The 13,947-nt window shown below is 39.8% G+C and overlaps 2 protein-coding genes across 3 annotated transcripts in view; one reads left to right on the plus strand and one right to left on the minus strand.

The window, feature by feature from the left end:
- paqr6 (progestin and adipoQ receptor family member VI) overlaps nucleotides 1-4,117 on the plus strand; it is a 28,199-nt gene extending 24,082 nt beyond the window's left edge. For both annotated transcript variants that reach the window (XM_015043867.1, XM_015043868.1), the window contains exon 8: nucleotides 1,537-4,117. In XM_015043867.1, the coding sequence (XP_014899353.1) occupies nucleotides 1,537-1,790 (254 nt within the window). In that variant the 3' untranslated portion in view covers nucleotides 1,791-4,117. The remainder of the gene's footprint in view (nucleotides 1-1,536) is intronic.
- A 2,673-nt stretch (nucleotides 4,118-6,790) lies between these two features.
- The window catches only part of ntrk1 (neurotrophic tyrosine kinase, receptor, type 1), a 49,214-nt gene continuing 42,057 nt past the window's right edge, over nucleotides 6,791-13,947 (minus strand). Inside the window, exons 17-18 of the mRNA XM_015043876.1 lie at nucleotides 13,026-13,114; nucleotides 6,791-7,746 (exon numbers count right to left, since the gene is read on the minus strand). Of these exons, the coding sequence (XP_014899362.1) occupies nucleotides 7,537-7,746; nucleotides 13,026-13,114 (299 nt within the window). The 3' untranslated portion in view covers nucleotides 6,791-7,536. The remainder of the gene's footprint in view (nucleotides 7,747-13,025; nucleotides 13,115-13,947) is intronic.

The raw sequence follows: 13,947 nt of genomic DNA on the forward strand, positions 1-13,947 counted from the left end.
CTTATTTCTCAGCATTACTAGGGAAAAGTTTCAACACTGCCACAGTATTTGTATTTGTAGCACATGTACCCAGCCAGCATGCCTAGGTGGGCCCCATGTGGGGACAAGGAGGGCATACTATATGGGTCCCATATGGGTTTGTCCGCGGGTTCCACGATGGCCCTACATGGGTTTGCCCATGTAGGGGCAGAGCCCACATGGGCCCTGCATGGGCCCTATATGGTGGTGGCCCACATGGGTTTTGTCCAATTAGGGCCCATGTAGCACCCATTTGGGCTGTGGCCCTACATGGGCAAACCCATGTGGGGCCATCGTGGAACCCGCGGACAAACCCATATGGGACCCATATAGTCTGCCCTCCTTGTCCCCACATGGGTCCCACCTAGGCATGCTGGCTGGGACTCCTCATAAAATAAACTGATGTTTGTGATAAAAGTAAAAAAAAAAGGTCAAAGGGTGTGAATTGTTTTTCTCCTGAATCGGGGTGTAGCTGTTAAATAATATTCTTTTATCTGAGCCTGAACAATACTGGATCCACATCAGAGGCTTTGGATTGGACGCCATGGAAACTCCTCTGATTGTTTCCTTGCTCTCCTGTTTGTGTTTCATTGTTAGAAATGATAGACAAGAAAGCAAAGTCTGTTTACAAGTTAAACCAAATATTAAAATAAGCATCAGCAGATCAAACGGTCAATCCAGGATTTTGTGATTGTTTTTGTGATTTATTTATTAGGATGAAAATTAAATTTTTTGGTGCCATTTGAAAAATATTTTCAATGATTTTTGCTATTTTGTTACTCATTAAACCCCAAATAAAATCATATCTTTGTATACTTGAAATAAGACAAAACTAACTTACAAATAACTTTTCAGTAACATATGGAAGCTTGTTTTATGTGAATTCCTTAATTTTGATTAAAGTACTAGTTCTACTGGCAGATTATTTTACTTTTAATAGGACATTTTTCACTGCGACAGACTGGCGACCTGTCCAGGATGTACCCTGCCTCTTGCCCGGAACGTTAGCTGGAGATAGGCACCAGCACCCCTCCCGACCCCACTGAGGGACAAGGGTGTTCAGAAAATGGATGGATGGATGGATGGATAGGACATTTTTCACATTAAGTGAAATAATCTGCCAGTAGAACTGTCACTTTTAATAAATATTCAAAGAGTATTGCCTTAAATAAAACTCCCATATCTTGCTGAAAAGTTACTTATAAGTTAGTTTTTCAAGTGCAATAGTATATTTGAACTAGAAACTAGACATCGTTTGTAAGATTTTGTCATTTCTGCAGTGTGAGCTTCCAGTTGCTGCTATAAACTTAATTACTGCAGAATGTTTTTATGTAACATGATGCCTTTTTGGGAAAAATGAAAAAAATCAGTAGTTTTGCTTTAATCCATAGAAACGCTTCAGTTTCAGGGATTTGATTAGAGGTTTTACTTTGAAAGATTGGCCAGCATGTAGAGTTTCCTGTGATCCTCAGCCGCTGGGTGTCACCTGCTAACGGACTCCTCTGCTCGCTCGCTTAGGCCACAGCCACCAGCTGTTCCACATCAGCGCCGTGGTGGGAACCCACTTCCAGATGGAGGGCGTGGTCGCGGACATGACGTCCCGGAGGGCGTGGCTCCAGCTCCACGGGGCGACGCCGTCCTTCCTGGGGACCATCGGGGCGCTCGCCGTCAGCGTCGCCCTCAACCTGGCCGTCATCGGCATCTTCAGCGCGCCGCTGCTGTGGAAAAGCCGGCCTGGCTCCGCCCAGCAGCACGCCCACAGGGAGCAGTGAGGAGGCGCTCCCAAAGCGCGGCGGACTCATCAGCTTTCCAAAGGAAAGGTTTCCCAGTAGCGCTGGTTTCACAGTCCCTCTGTTGTTTTAAGTGCTTGTGTCTGCGCAGCGGCTGAAGACCCAGATTCGGTTTCTGAAGCCTCGACCTGATGTTCGGGTCGAGGAAGGCTCTGGGTTGAAGGACGCCTGCTGCATGTTTTTAAACCTCAAACTGGAAACATTCGGTTCAAATTGAAAGAAATTCTGAGATTGCGCCCAAAGTATTCCTCCTAACTGGACATGTCAGTTGGTCGGGTTGTTCTGCGAGCGCAGCGGCTCGGTAAAATAATGCAGATTGGATCGGCAGCTCTTAAAAGTCCACAGATTGATTTCGCTCCTCGCTGACGGGAATTGATTTTCAGAGCCGTGCGGTTTCTTTTCCTTTTTCTTTTTTATTTCTCCTGATTGCCCGCCTCATTATAAGCCACACAATCTGCCCTGGAAGGGGCTTCTGGGGGCAGAAAGTGTGGCGGTGATTAAAAGACAGGTACCACTTTCACAACGTTCCGTTCCCATGGCAGCGGCGGAGCGGCCTCTCGGTCCGTCTCTGCTTCCTACAGGAAACTGATGCTAATTACATTCTGACCTTATTGATGTTCAGAGAACTTTAACGTTTGTTTCACACAGGTTGGTGGGATTCAGAGAAATGGACAAAGTGGAGTTTGTTTAGAATCATTACCATTCATGATCATTTTTGTAGAACTGCACTGAAGCAAAAACTTTAACGGGTCATTTATGCTTCATAAATCTCAACCCAGTTGACTCTTGTTTACATTAATCACTGAAATAATTTCTTTTAAGAAATTTTAATTTAAGTGCAAAATGTGATGAAGAAGCAATATTTTCTCCTATTAATTGCATTTATCTTAAAAGGATCATGTTCTGTCTGCTCATTTTTATAACCTTAATGATCCTAAAACAAGTGGAAAAAAATCCAGATCATGAAGCTACTTTTCATCTCAACATTTTTTATTTAAAAATAGTTTGCTTGACCCAGGATTCTTGGTCTGTGTGGAAAAGCAGTGCATTTAATATTTTCTGTCTGGATGAGTAATGGGTTAAAAGTGATGGGAAATATGGATTTGCAGAAATCAAAAGCTTTTAAATGCATTTTTTGAAACTCTGTTGCAACTTTTCTATATTTATTTTATCAAAGAAAATCAATCTAATCTAATATGGTCATTATGTGTGCAGAGATCACATTAAGCTATTTTACTGCCTGAATAAAATAAAATGTCATACATATTTGTCAGAAATAATGACGAATCATGATTGCTGCTCAAATGAACCATTTTTGCTTCAGATCGTCTGAATTCTGGTATAAAGCTGCTATTTTTGTTTGTGGCTGAAAAATCTGGAAGAGAAAATGCAAGATAGATTCTGGCATTAAAAAAAAAAGTCGATTTCAAAATTTTTATTTTTTTTTTCCCACTTGTTTGAGGAAAAGTTTTTGACCTAAATGAGCAACAATAATTGAACAGCCTGTAGATCCGGCAGCAGGACTAACAGAAGAGGACGGTTAATTGGAAGCTGGATGTTGCAGATGGTTCATTCTGCAGATGAAGGTTTTCTCTGTTCCTCATTTTAACTGACAAACGGGCTGAAATCCGTCTAAAACAGGTTTCTTCTCCGGTAGAAATGCCACGCTGCTAACACACGCTCACTCACACACATTCACACACTCGTCATGTTTAGTGGAACGACTCGGTCAGCGGGATATCCGTAGGTGATTTAAAGGGAATGAGGTGCAGTCCAGGTCCGTGTCGGACGCTGAGGTGGAAACTGATGGAAATTGTGAGTAGAAAACACAAAGTGCACACACACTTCTATTTTTATTATATGTATATTGCCAGGGTTACTGTGCTGGGTTTGAGTGGCAGCATCAGATTAAAGAGCACTCTTTACCCTGAATGTATTTTTTATTATTTTACCTCAGATTTTCCTCATCTCAGCATTTATCATGTTGCAACGTTCCCCAGTTTGATCCTGTTGATTTCAGGGATTTTCTGTGGCATTCCTCTCATTGTTCTTCCTCAGACACTTAAGGGTCAAAACTTCAACATCATGTATATCTATACATATATATATATAGAGAGAGAGAGCGAGATATATATGTATATATACTTCTTCCAAACTGCATTATTTTGATGAGAAAATCCAACTTGACCGTATCACTGTAACGTCTTTCCATTGAGTCTCTGTGGACGGAGTGATGCAGGTTGCACTTTTTGGCTTTTTTTTTTCTTTTTTACATATTGTGTATTGAAGGATTTTTTTGGGATCATATGCAACAGAAACATAATGTTAGTAGGAAGATTATGATGATGTTAGAGGTTAGTGGAGGGAAAAACTATTGGTGCCTTTTTTTAAAGAAGTGTTTTACACAATTTTTATTTTCTTTTAAATTCAGAGAGCTCTTAAACGGTATAAATACTTATTTACATTTTGTGTACCATTTGTATTTTGCCGCTTAGTTTTATTAGACATGAATAATAAATTAAGGCTTTTATAAAAGTAGCTGTTGTCACTGGAATCATTTTATGTACCTGAAAACAAACCGGTTTCATAGTTTTTATAAATTCAGCTGCGGACTGAGTTGAAAAATCCTGCGCCACCGGTGCAGAGCTACTGCAGCGCAGGTGTGTTTGCGTGTGTGTTTGTGCAAATGTGTGTGTATTTGTATCACGCTGTGAACAAGAAGGGCAGAAATAGACGCTACTTCTGAAATTCAGAGTAAAGAAAAACATCCAGGACAGACTGAGCGTCTGCAGGGATGGAGCCTCCTGATTGGTCAGGACACCTGCAGAAGAAAAGGTGAGAACCATCTTTGAGTTCTGTGTTACAAACAGCGAAGCATGCTGATAAAACTCATGCCTCTCATCCAAGCAACCGGAAATGAGCCTGAGCAGTTCGTGTGTGTGACCACCAGAGGGCAGTGCAGAACAAGAAGCTCCACTCCAGGCCGAGCAGCGAAGAGTAAGGAGAGGGCGAAGATTATTCTGCAGGTAAATCGGGTTTAGGAGCAAAATATTTAGTATTAAAACCGGGTTTCTGCCTGACAAAAGCAGCACTGGAGTCGCTTTTAGTTTATTTTTATATTTTTAATTAGAATCATTCAGTGAGCTTTTTTATTTAAGCTCTTTATGTTGTTGCATTTTATCTGTTTATTTGAATGCACTTAACTTTAAATTCAGATTTTTTTGGTAATTATTTAACCTTTTTTCAAATATTGAACCCTAGAAGACGAATTAAAGGGCTGCAGAATAAAATAGTGGACGGTTTTTAAAAGCTTGTGGATTTCTTGATCAAGTTGTGCAGTTTTGTCCGCTGTGCTTTTGATTCATTAGCTTCCTTTCTTTTCCTACTGTGAGACTCACAAGGTGGTCTGCAAAGCACACAGAGTGGTTTATTATTAGCTGTGGACACAGGCCACAATGAATTGGCTCTGCCATTATCCTAAAAGAAATAATTATTATGAGGAATCAATATTCTGTGTGCGTACATTATGAGATGAGGTGAAGGACTGAAAAGGAAAGTTTCCTGCTGCAAAGCTCTAATAGGACTTCCATTTTAAAAATGGCCTCATTTCCAGCTCTTATTATCCTCCATATTCCACATCCAACCAGGATGGAGCCTCGAGTGCTTATTAAAAAAGCTTCATTCTGAAACCACAAAGGGAGCCCTTAAGGAGACCAGGGACAAACACTACACTCTGTTCTAATCCTATCTGGCCTGAATCTGCTTGTAAGACACTAGAAGAAACAATATGCCAGACACGAGTCCTCCAAGTGTTTTTTTTTTTGTTTTGTTTTCCACCAGATGCCCCCATCTCTCCGTCCTCCCCCTGGTACCCAGGGAGGAGGGGAGAAAGGGATGATAGCATTACTCACAATCCATTACCCCTCCCCAGAGACGCTCTGCATACAGAGTGATGGAGGCGAGAATTTTATTTTATTTTATTTTTTTTTTTGGAGGGTGTTTGTTTGCTGAGGGGGGTGACGGTAAGGCAATATGAAACATGATTATTCCTTTTCAATAACCGTCTGCTGAGCATCCCGTGGAGACGTCGCAGGTTGCTGATTAGTTCGTCAAAATAACCGAAGGCTCCTGAATAGCTTGTTAAGATGCCCAACTTTAAGTACAGACAAGAGCACAGATCATTATTCACTCTGAAGAGTATCTTAATGATGGATTGACCGATGCACAGGGACTCTGACGCTCTTTATTTATTTATTTTTTTTCAAACAACTTTATTTTTAAGGTCAGACAATATACAAAGTGGTGGAGGAACAATGAAGATACAGTCTGAGTCAGAAGTTTACGTACACCAACCAAGAGCATCGACGTTTGGGCTTTTAATTTTTTAAACTGTGGAAAGATAGTAGAACATGCACCTATCCTGATTTAAATCTTATTGTCTTCTTTTAGTTTTTGTGCAAGTATCGTAATTGAAATAAGACAAAGCTAATTCCCAAGTAACTTTTAGGCAAGAAATATGAGCTTCTTTTAAGCCAGTAATTTCTTAAAATTATTTGAATATTCCACTTGCAAATTATTTTACTTACATTTTTCCTGTGTTGTTTGTAAGTGAAATAACCTGAACTAATAACTAGTACTTTTTAAAATTAATATTAAGGAATTATTGATTCTAAACAAGCTGAAAAGTCACTTGTAAGTTGTTTTCTTATTTTGGTCCAAAAACCAGACAACATATTTGGTAATATTTTGTGTTTTTGAATGTTTATCTGAGCCAGGGACTGATTAAAAATAAAAAAAATAAAATAAAGATAAAAGGCTGGTTGGTTGTAATAAATGAAGAACAGCCCAAAATTAATAATGCATGCTCCCAAAAAGTGTATGTAAACTTCTGATCTCTTCTGTACATAAATGAGACACTAATACAGCGTATATACATGTAGTATTTACACGAGGCGCTGCAGTGGTTTGTTCACCTGATCTTGTTTTTTTTCTCCAGTTTCTCTTCCAGCGCCATCTGTCCCTCCTGGAGTTACTCTTTAATCCATCTGTTGCCTCTCAAACCATCTCAGGCTTTCACCCCCCCTCCATCTCGCCCTCTTACCAGATTTCACTGCAGTGCTTTGATTTTTTTTTTTTCTTTCTCACAGTCGCATGTTAAAATGTTGCTAATTTTGAAGAAAAAGCCAGTGTGGCGTGTGTGTCGCAGGTCAAACCGCCGCTGACTGGAAACGCATTTCTGTCAACATTAAATGTAAACATGGGGATTATTCTCTCCACTTCATATTCAACAAATCTTTTTCTTTTTTAAAAAATAAGTATATGATACAGACAACTTGACACATGAAAAACATTCATTGGGTTTTTCTTATTTACATTTACATGAACCCCCCACTCAGATCAGTTACACAAATACCTTCCTGCTGCATCCAAATCCAGAAAACACTTTTTCTTTTAAGTTGCAAAATTTGAACAAATCTTCAACACTTTCCATGCACGTCCCATCCCACTGATCCCACAGCAGATAAACTTTTCAACACTTTGGTAAACATTTGACATTTTTCCAGAGCAGCTCAGGGCAGAAAGCAGGACTCTGAGTCAAGTAGAAATGGGGAGAAAAGCTTATCTCCAAACTTAAAATAAAGCCTTAAATGAAGCAACATAAGCCGTTTACGTAAATCCCGACTCTTTGAGTCTTTGATTTCTGCTCCCTGGCTGCGTCTGGCCCGCGTCAGCCCAGGATGTCCAGGTAAACGGGCGGGTTCTTGACCAGCTCCAGCAGGCGGCTGTGGATGTCCTTGATGACCATCCTCTGCTGGGGCTCCCTCTGCCAGCAGCCGTGCATCAGCTGGTACACCTCCTTGGGGCAGGTCCGGGGCCGCTCCAGCTCCCGGCCCTGCGTGATGCATTCAATGGCCTGTTGGGATGGAAGTAACATCGGCTGACTCAATTAAGCAAGAAAAGGACAATTTATCTGTAACATAAATGTAATGAAAGCTTTTTTTTATTATTTGCTTTAAATGAGTAATTTATGTTTTTACAAATTTTGGGACTGACTCATAGAATTAAAAGAAAAAGTTAAAACATATTCAGAGGAAGTTTAGTGGAAGGAAGAAGTGTGTTAGGGAAAGGTGTAACTGTAGCTTTGAGTGGATTTTCAAGAAAGATTATTTGCTTTCTGAAATGAGTGAAGTATTTTTCTCTATATTCTACTTATAAAGCTGGTTCAGTAACAAAAATATATATTTTTAAATAATCATATAATCAATCACAATTTTAATTTCTATTTTTAGGTTTTAAAATACAGAAGACTATAAAATCTTTACCAAAAAACCCTGATGGATATATTTTTTTCATACGGTCTTGGTACCGTTAATGTCGTTCTGTTCAGAAACTTCAATGCAATTATTCAATGAAAAACTGAAAACTGCTAAAGCCTGAATTTGCTATATTTATATTTTAAAAGACATTCTTTATCAGGTGAGGTTGATTCTGTTTCATAGAAGACTGTGTGTTTAAAGAGAAACAGACCCACAGCATCACTGACCCTCCACCATGCTACGGAGTGGACATGTGGGCAGTTTTCAGGTTAAACTCTCCTGGACTGTTTGCTGCTGAAAAGCTGCATTTTAAAGCACAAAGTCCCAACAGACTTCACTAAATTCCACATGTTTACATTTGTGGTGGTAGAACTTTAAAAAGTCGTTTTCCTGCTTCAAAGAAACAGATTACATGAATGTGGTGTCTGAGGGTTGCTATGGAGACACTTTGTTGCAGCTGTCTGACAGTAAACCATCCTCCTGTGTAAAATGGGCCTTTGTGTCACATTATATTTGCACCTGAGGAAACCAAAAAGTCATGGGTTACTGATGAAAAGTTCCTAGATATTGATCGGTTTAAGAAAATTAATAAATTAGAAAAATGGAATCTTACTAAAAACGAACAGCAGCACCAGAGTAATTTACTGACCAAATGTGATCAAAGTAAAGGTTGGATCATTCCAGTGACATATTTTTGTTATTCTAGATGTTTTTTAAGGTCATCAAAGCTTTAAAATCTGGGGTGTTTTCTGTATTTACAGCATTTTAACCAGGCTGGCTGATCCCTAATGTTTCCTTGGAGGCCCAGCAGGAATAAATCAGCAGTGCTCTTATGTATGGATCCAGTGAATGTATTGATTTACCCGCCTTTGTGGCAAGAAATTGAGACCACAAAGCTCGGTGTCAAAAAGGTGTCTAAATAAGCCCAGTGTTCAGGAGCCGAGCCCCACAGGCAGCTGCGTATTCAGACCGGCACCTCAGCTTCGCTGGTAAAAGCACTTTATCAGAGCACAAACAATTTCCAATGTTCACATTTAAAAGAACAAATCAAACACATTCAATAATCTTCATCACTGCCAATGTCACAGCTCAACTCTGCCTGCAGCAAATGATCAAATCTAATTGTGTTTTCCAATCGGAAGAATGGAGTGAGGAAAACACCCATGATGATTTTGGTCCATCAGATTATTTTTTTGAAGAGCTGACAGCTTTTGTGCATCAATCTGCAGAATCAAGGACTGTGTGGGCAACTCTGTAAGAAAGATAACGCTTCCTCTACAGAGAAACTTGCATCAACTAACTTTAACTGGAAGAAAGTTCAGCAGCATCTTTATTTTCAACGAATGAGGAGAGGAAACCTCTGCATTCAGCTCTGCTGCCAGCTACAAAGATCTTAGATCATTCAGTCTCACAACAAATAAAAAAAATCCTCTTTTAGTTCTAAAATTTACAAAAAGATAAAAACAGCAGCAGAACAAAAACATGACACATCACACTACAATATTTAACAAAAAACTCAAATCCAGCAGCTTCAGTTTGCATGTTAAATGTCAGAGTTTATGCAGGACAGTTAGAAACAGGCAGAATCAGTAAAACTTATGTATTTAGATTTGCAAAGGTCCGACTGCACGAAGCTCAAGACTTCTGAGATCCCTGGACATGAAACATGTTTGGAGAAAAGCGAACAGCCTCAGGCCAGAGGAAAGCACGGAGGTGGAGGGCTGATGATCTGGGCTTCCACAGCACCTGGACACCTGGAAGTCCTCAGTTACATTCACACAGCAGGTCTTCTTACCCATTTACAGTTTTTTTACTGAAATCCTTTTTTTTTTTTTTTTTTTTTTAAATGGTTTTTCTTGCTACTAATTAAATGTAGCTGCAATCAGACTTCTCTGTGAGCGGTTTATGTCTGCATTTACTGCGCCTGCTGTTCTCTGGTGCAGAATTATGATGCATGTCTCAAAGTTGGCTGAGAATCTACATGATCGTTCAACCATCAGACGCTTTGAAATCTATCATGGCACGTGTTCAGTTTAGCTTTTCCTGTCTTATTGCGCGCATTTGGCAACAACTGAAGGCACATTTAGCTTTGTTGTTCAGGTGACAATGAAAAAGTTTCTATTTTGTTCCATTCTGTTCTAGTGTCACATATGGAAGAGGCACAAATCAGGTGAAAAGATTGGAATTGGGTTATTCGGACTGCTGTGAAAAAGTTGGACATGGAAAAAAAAAATCGTATTTGAGTTGAATTCTCTACAGATCAAAGAAACATGGACTCAAATACGCCACATCTGTACGACACAGCAACAAATCCACAACGTAAGATAAAGAATAGAATCAAGCTGTTGCAGCGGCCCAGTCAAAGTCCAGCCTCAGAGTGGCTGAAATGATTTGGACAGAGCTGTGCAGAAACCGAAAACTCAATGAACTGAAGCAACGTTGTTAGAAGTGAGCTGAAATTCCTCCACAACGAGAGACAAATATTCTGATTTATTCTCCCAGCTTACTTCTAGTCTCACCTATAAAAACCCACATCCTGTTTGATCTCACTCACTTCCTGCCAACTGGAAACTTAGAAAGTGGAAGAACCTCAACAACCAGAAAACTGTTCATCTCTTTAGCCCATCTGACTCCAACAAACTCAGAGCAGAGCACACAAACGGTCTCAGGATTGATCTTTCTTGCGTATCCATTATGAAGTGTTCATGTTTTCTTATATGCAATGTTTTGAACAATGCAGGTTTTGGAACAGCACACCGCCTCCTCTTGCTGCTTTCAGCACCGTCCTATTTATCTGCTTTTCATGCGTCGCTTTGTGCTGCGTAGCTTCATTCCACTCCGGCAGATAAAGCTGCATGGTGCAGAACCAACATAAACATATCTTTATGTGTAGCAGGTGGCCTGTAGTTTACGAAGTGCCAGTCCATTTCTGGATCCAGCTCAGTACAATAGAGGGAAAAAACACAACTGTCTATTTGCAGTGCAGACAATTGCATTTAAAAGCTGTGAAGTTTTGGAGCTGATGTGTTCTGTAGGACCTGTGACGATGTTTGCTGAGAGGTTTATTCAGACGGAATAAAAGAATCAGCTTTTTCAAACCCGTCAAGGTTTCTGTTTGTCTAAGTGAGGAATGGTACAAAACATCAACAGTAACCAGCAAGCATCCCATAAACAGGCGTGGAACCGAGCTTTTCCTGAGCTCACTGAAGGCATCATTTCTTCTAATCAAAATCAGCTAGCAGGTCTCAGATGAAATGGATTTGCTGACAGTCATGTGACACAAGTCAAGGTTCACATCAATCAATGTTGCGTCTTTCTTACACAGAAAACTTCCAGTTTACAGGTTGTTTACTAATTAGCATTTAGCTAAAAATGAAGCTGAAAAATCACAGATTTTTTCAACAGTTTGAGCTAAAATTGTCTGCACTGCTCTAACATGTCGTTGTGCTTTCTCTAAATCTACAAGGTTTTGATTATTAAGTAATGAAGAATATTGTTTCATTTTGGGACTACTGAACAGCAGAGCCTGCTAATGTTTGTCTCTTCAGCGTATAATGAGTGTCCAGCACCATGGACAGCAGCACCTCTGATTCAAATCTCAATATCTGGAGTGAGTTGTTTTTCCACAGAGGATTAGCAAATTACCAGTGCTGCCTTTAACATTAACTGTGTTTCCAAAAGTGTCTCTTTTCTGGTTGTGACTGATCTTCTGTATTCACACGTGTGCAGTCAGTCTCTGTGCTTTTACTTGAAGAGGAAACACTCCCGGCTTATTGCTTTGTTTGTCTCTCTGTTGCCTGGTTGGAGACATCGATAAAGTATTTGAGGCCATTAACTCGATGAAGTTAGCGTTTCTATATCTAAGTTTGTATCTATCCGGACTGAGCTGATGGCAATAATAATTATGTCATTCTTTCTGATGGAAACTACTCTCAGGCTCGAGGTTCCCGGTTCAACCCATTAATGGAGATTTTGCTTCTGTAACTCTGTGTACTTTGAAAGTTGTTTCTTTCTACTGTTGTGACATTCTTACATAAAGGGTTTCTGCAGTGGTTTAAGATAATTTGTTGGAAAATTGTGCCATAAAAATAAACTAGTGGTGGGACTTATTTAAAATGTTTAATCAAAACTTTACAATCAACAACTGTGGACAAAGTAACATTTTTCAATTCAAAAACCCTTTTTGCTGCTAAATTATTGAATAAATAGACATATGAGGTCAATAACAAAGATATTAGTTAATGTAACCATCAGATTGGTGCAAAGTGCTATTACACCGTTGCTGCTGCTGCTACATGTTTAGCATTGAGATGCTATTTTAGGCTTGAATAGCTTAGCTGATAGGCTAATTCCTGTTAGCACAACAATAGTATTTTACTGCATCCCATCAGATCATTTTTCTGAATAAATAATTAAGCCCTAGTGGATCAAAAGAAGCTGCTCTTTGTTCCATGAGGATGCTGGTTGTGCATCATATTCATGGGTGTACCAGAAACACGTAACAAAGGTTCCGGCTCTGAATTTTGTAACTAAAAAAAAAATTGCAATTAATTGTGCTAAAATTCTTAATGTGTTAAAATCTATAGAATTAGTAAATCAAAATGTATGTATTAAAGTCCCTAAAATAAACTGAATTGTGCCAAATAGCAAATTTAAATACAGTCAATCCTCTGTTTTGTATAAAGTGCTGAGAAACACAACTGTGTAACTTGACTGTGATCCTCTGCAGCAAACTCAGTAAACTTTCTGAATCCAGACATCCTGCCTCACCAGTTTTAATCTTTAAAAGCAGCATTACTCTACAGATCTGTGTCCATTAGCAGCGACGTCTGGGACAATCGGAAGCAGCCAAAATGTGAACAAGCAGCCAGTAATGTCTGCAGAGACCGGTGCAGCTCACCGCGCTGTGGAGGATCTCCACCAGACTCTTTTTACTGCCGTTAACCTTTGCCTGATTAAGTGAGCAGAAGACGCCCGTCACCAGAGCCACTTCACACCAAAATGAGCCGTCAGTCCATCGGGCTCACAGCTGAACACTGAGACTCCTAACGAGCCGCTGAAATGCCTGCTGCCGCCACGTCAGGTTGGGGTGATTTATCTCCGCCGCTCAGTATTTAGGCAACATGATAATTTCACCTGTCCCTCACCAGGCGAGACAGATTAGGATAATGAGGTTACACCTTATTGGCACAGGGCAAAAATGAAGCCAATGAGATTAGAATCGAGTGCAGAGGAAAAGTGATCCACCCTTCTCTGGAAAGAAGAGCGGCTCCTGGCCTGTAATAGCAGCGCTGCGGTCACAGTGGAGACCCACTTCTTGGTGCTTAAGCTGAAAAGGCCAGACTGGACCGCCCTTAATTACTATGAACTTATTGATTAGCTCAAGAGTGCAGAATATGTAAGGCTGCAAGGGCTGACAGGTAAAACGAAGAGAGAAAAACAATCCAGAATCAGGTATCTGAGCTAATACGAGTTGAAAAGTTCATTTAAAGGATAATTTGATTAATTCAAATCAAAACATGCACAGTAGAGTTTATGGAGTTATTACAGGTACTGAGAATGACTCTATGGGATGTTTCTTCCAGTTAAAACTGTTTTTTCTTTCCACTGTCACCATGTTCTTGTTAAGGAGGAAGGGTTGATGCAAAGTTTTGGTAATTCAGTAAACTCCTGCCTATTTGTGGATTTTTTTGTGCAACTTAACTCCAAATCATTCATAGAAAACTCATCTATTTCAATCTAATTTTTTTGTGAAATACATAATCTAAAGTGTATATATTTAGACATGTGTGTTTGGTGAGTCCATGACAAAAAACAAAACA

The sequence above is a fragment of the Poecilia latipinna genome, unplaced genomic scaffold (genome assembly GCF_001443285.1).
Source record: "Poecilia latipinna isolate Pla-1442-1.1 unplaced genomic scaffold, P_latipinna-1.0 Scaffold654, whole genome shotgun sequence".
Taxonomy (NCBI): Eukaryota; Metazoa; Chordata; class Actinopteri; order Cyprinodontiformes; family Poeciliidae; genus Poecilia; species Poecilia latipinna.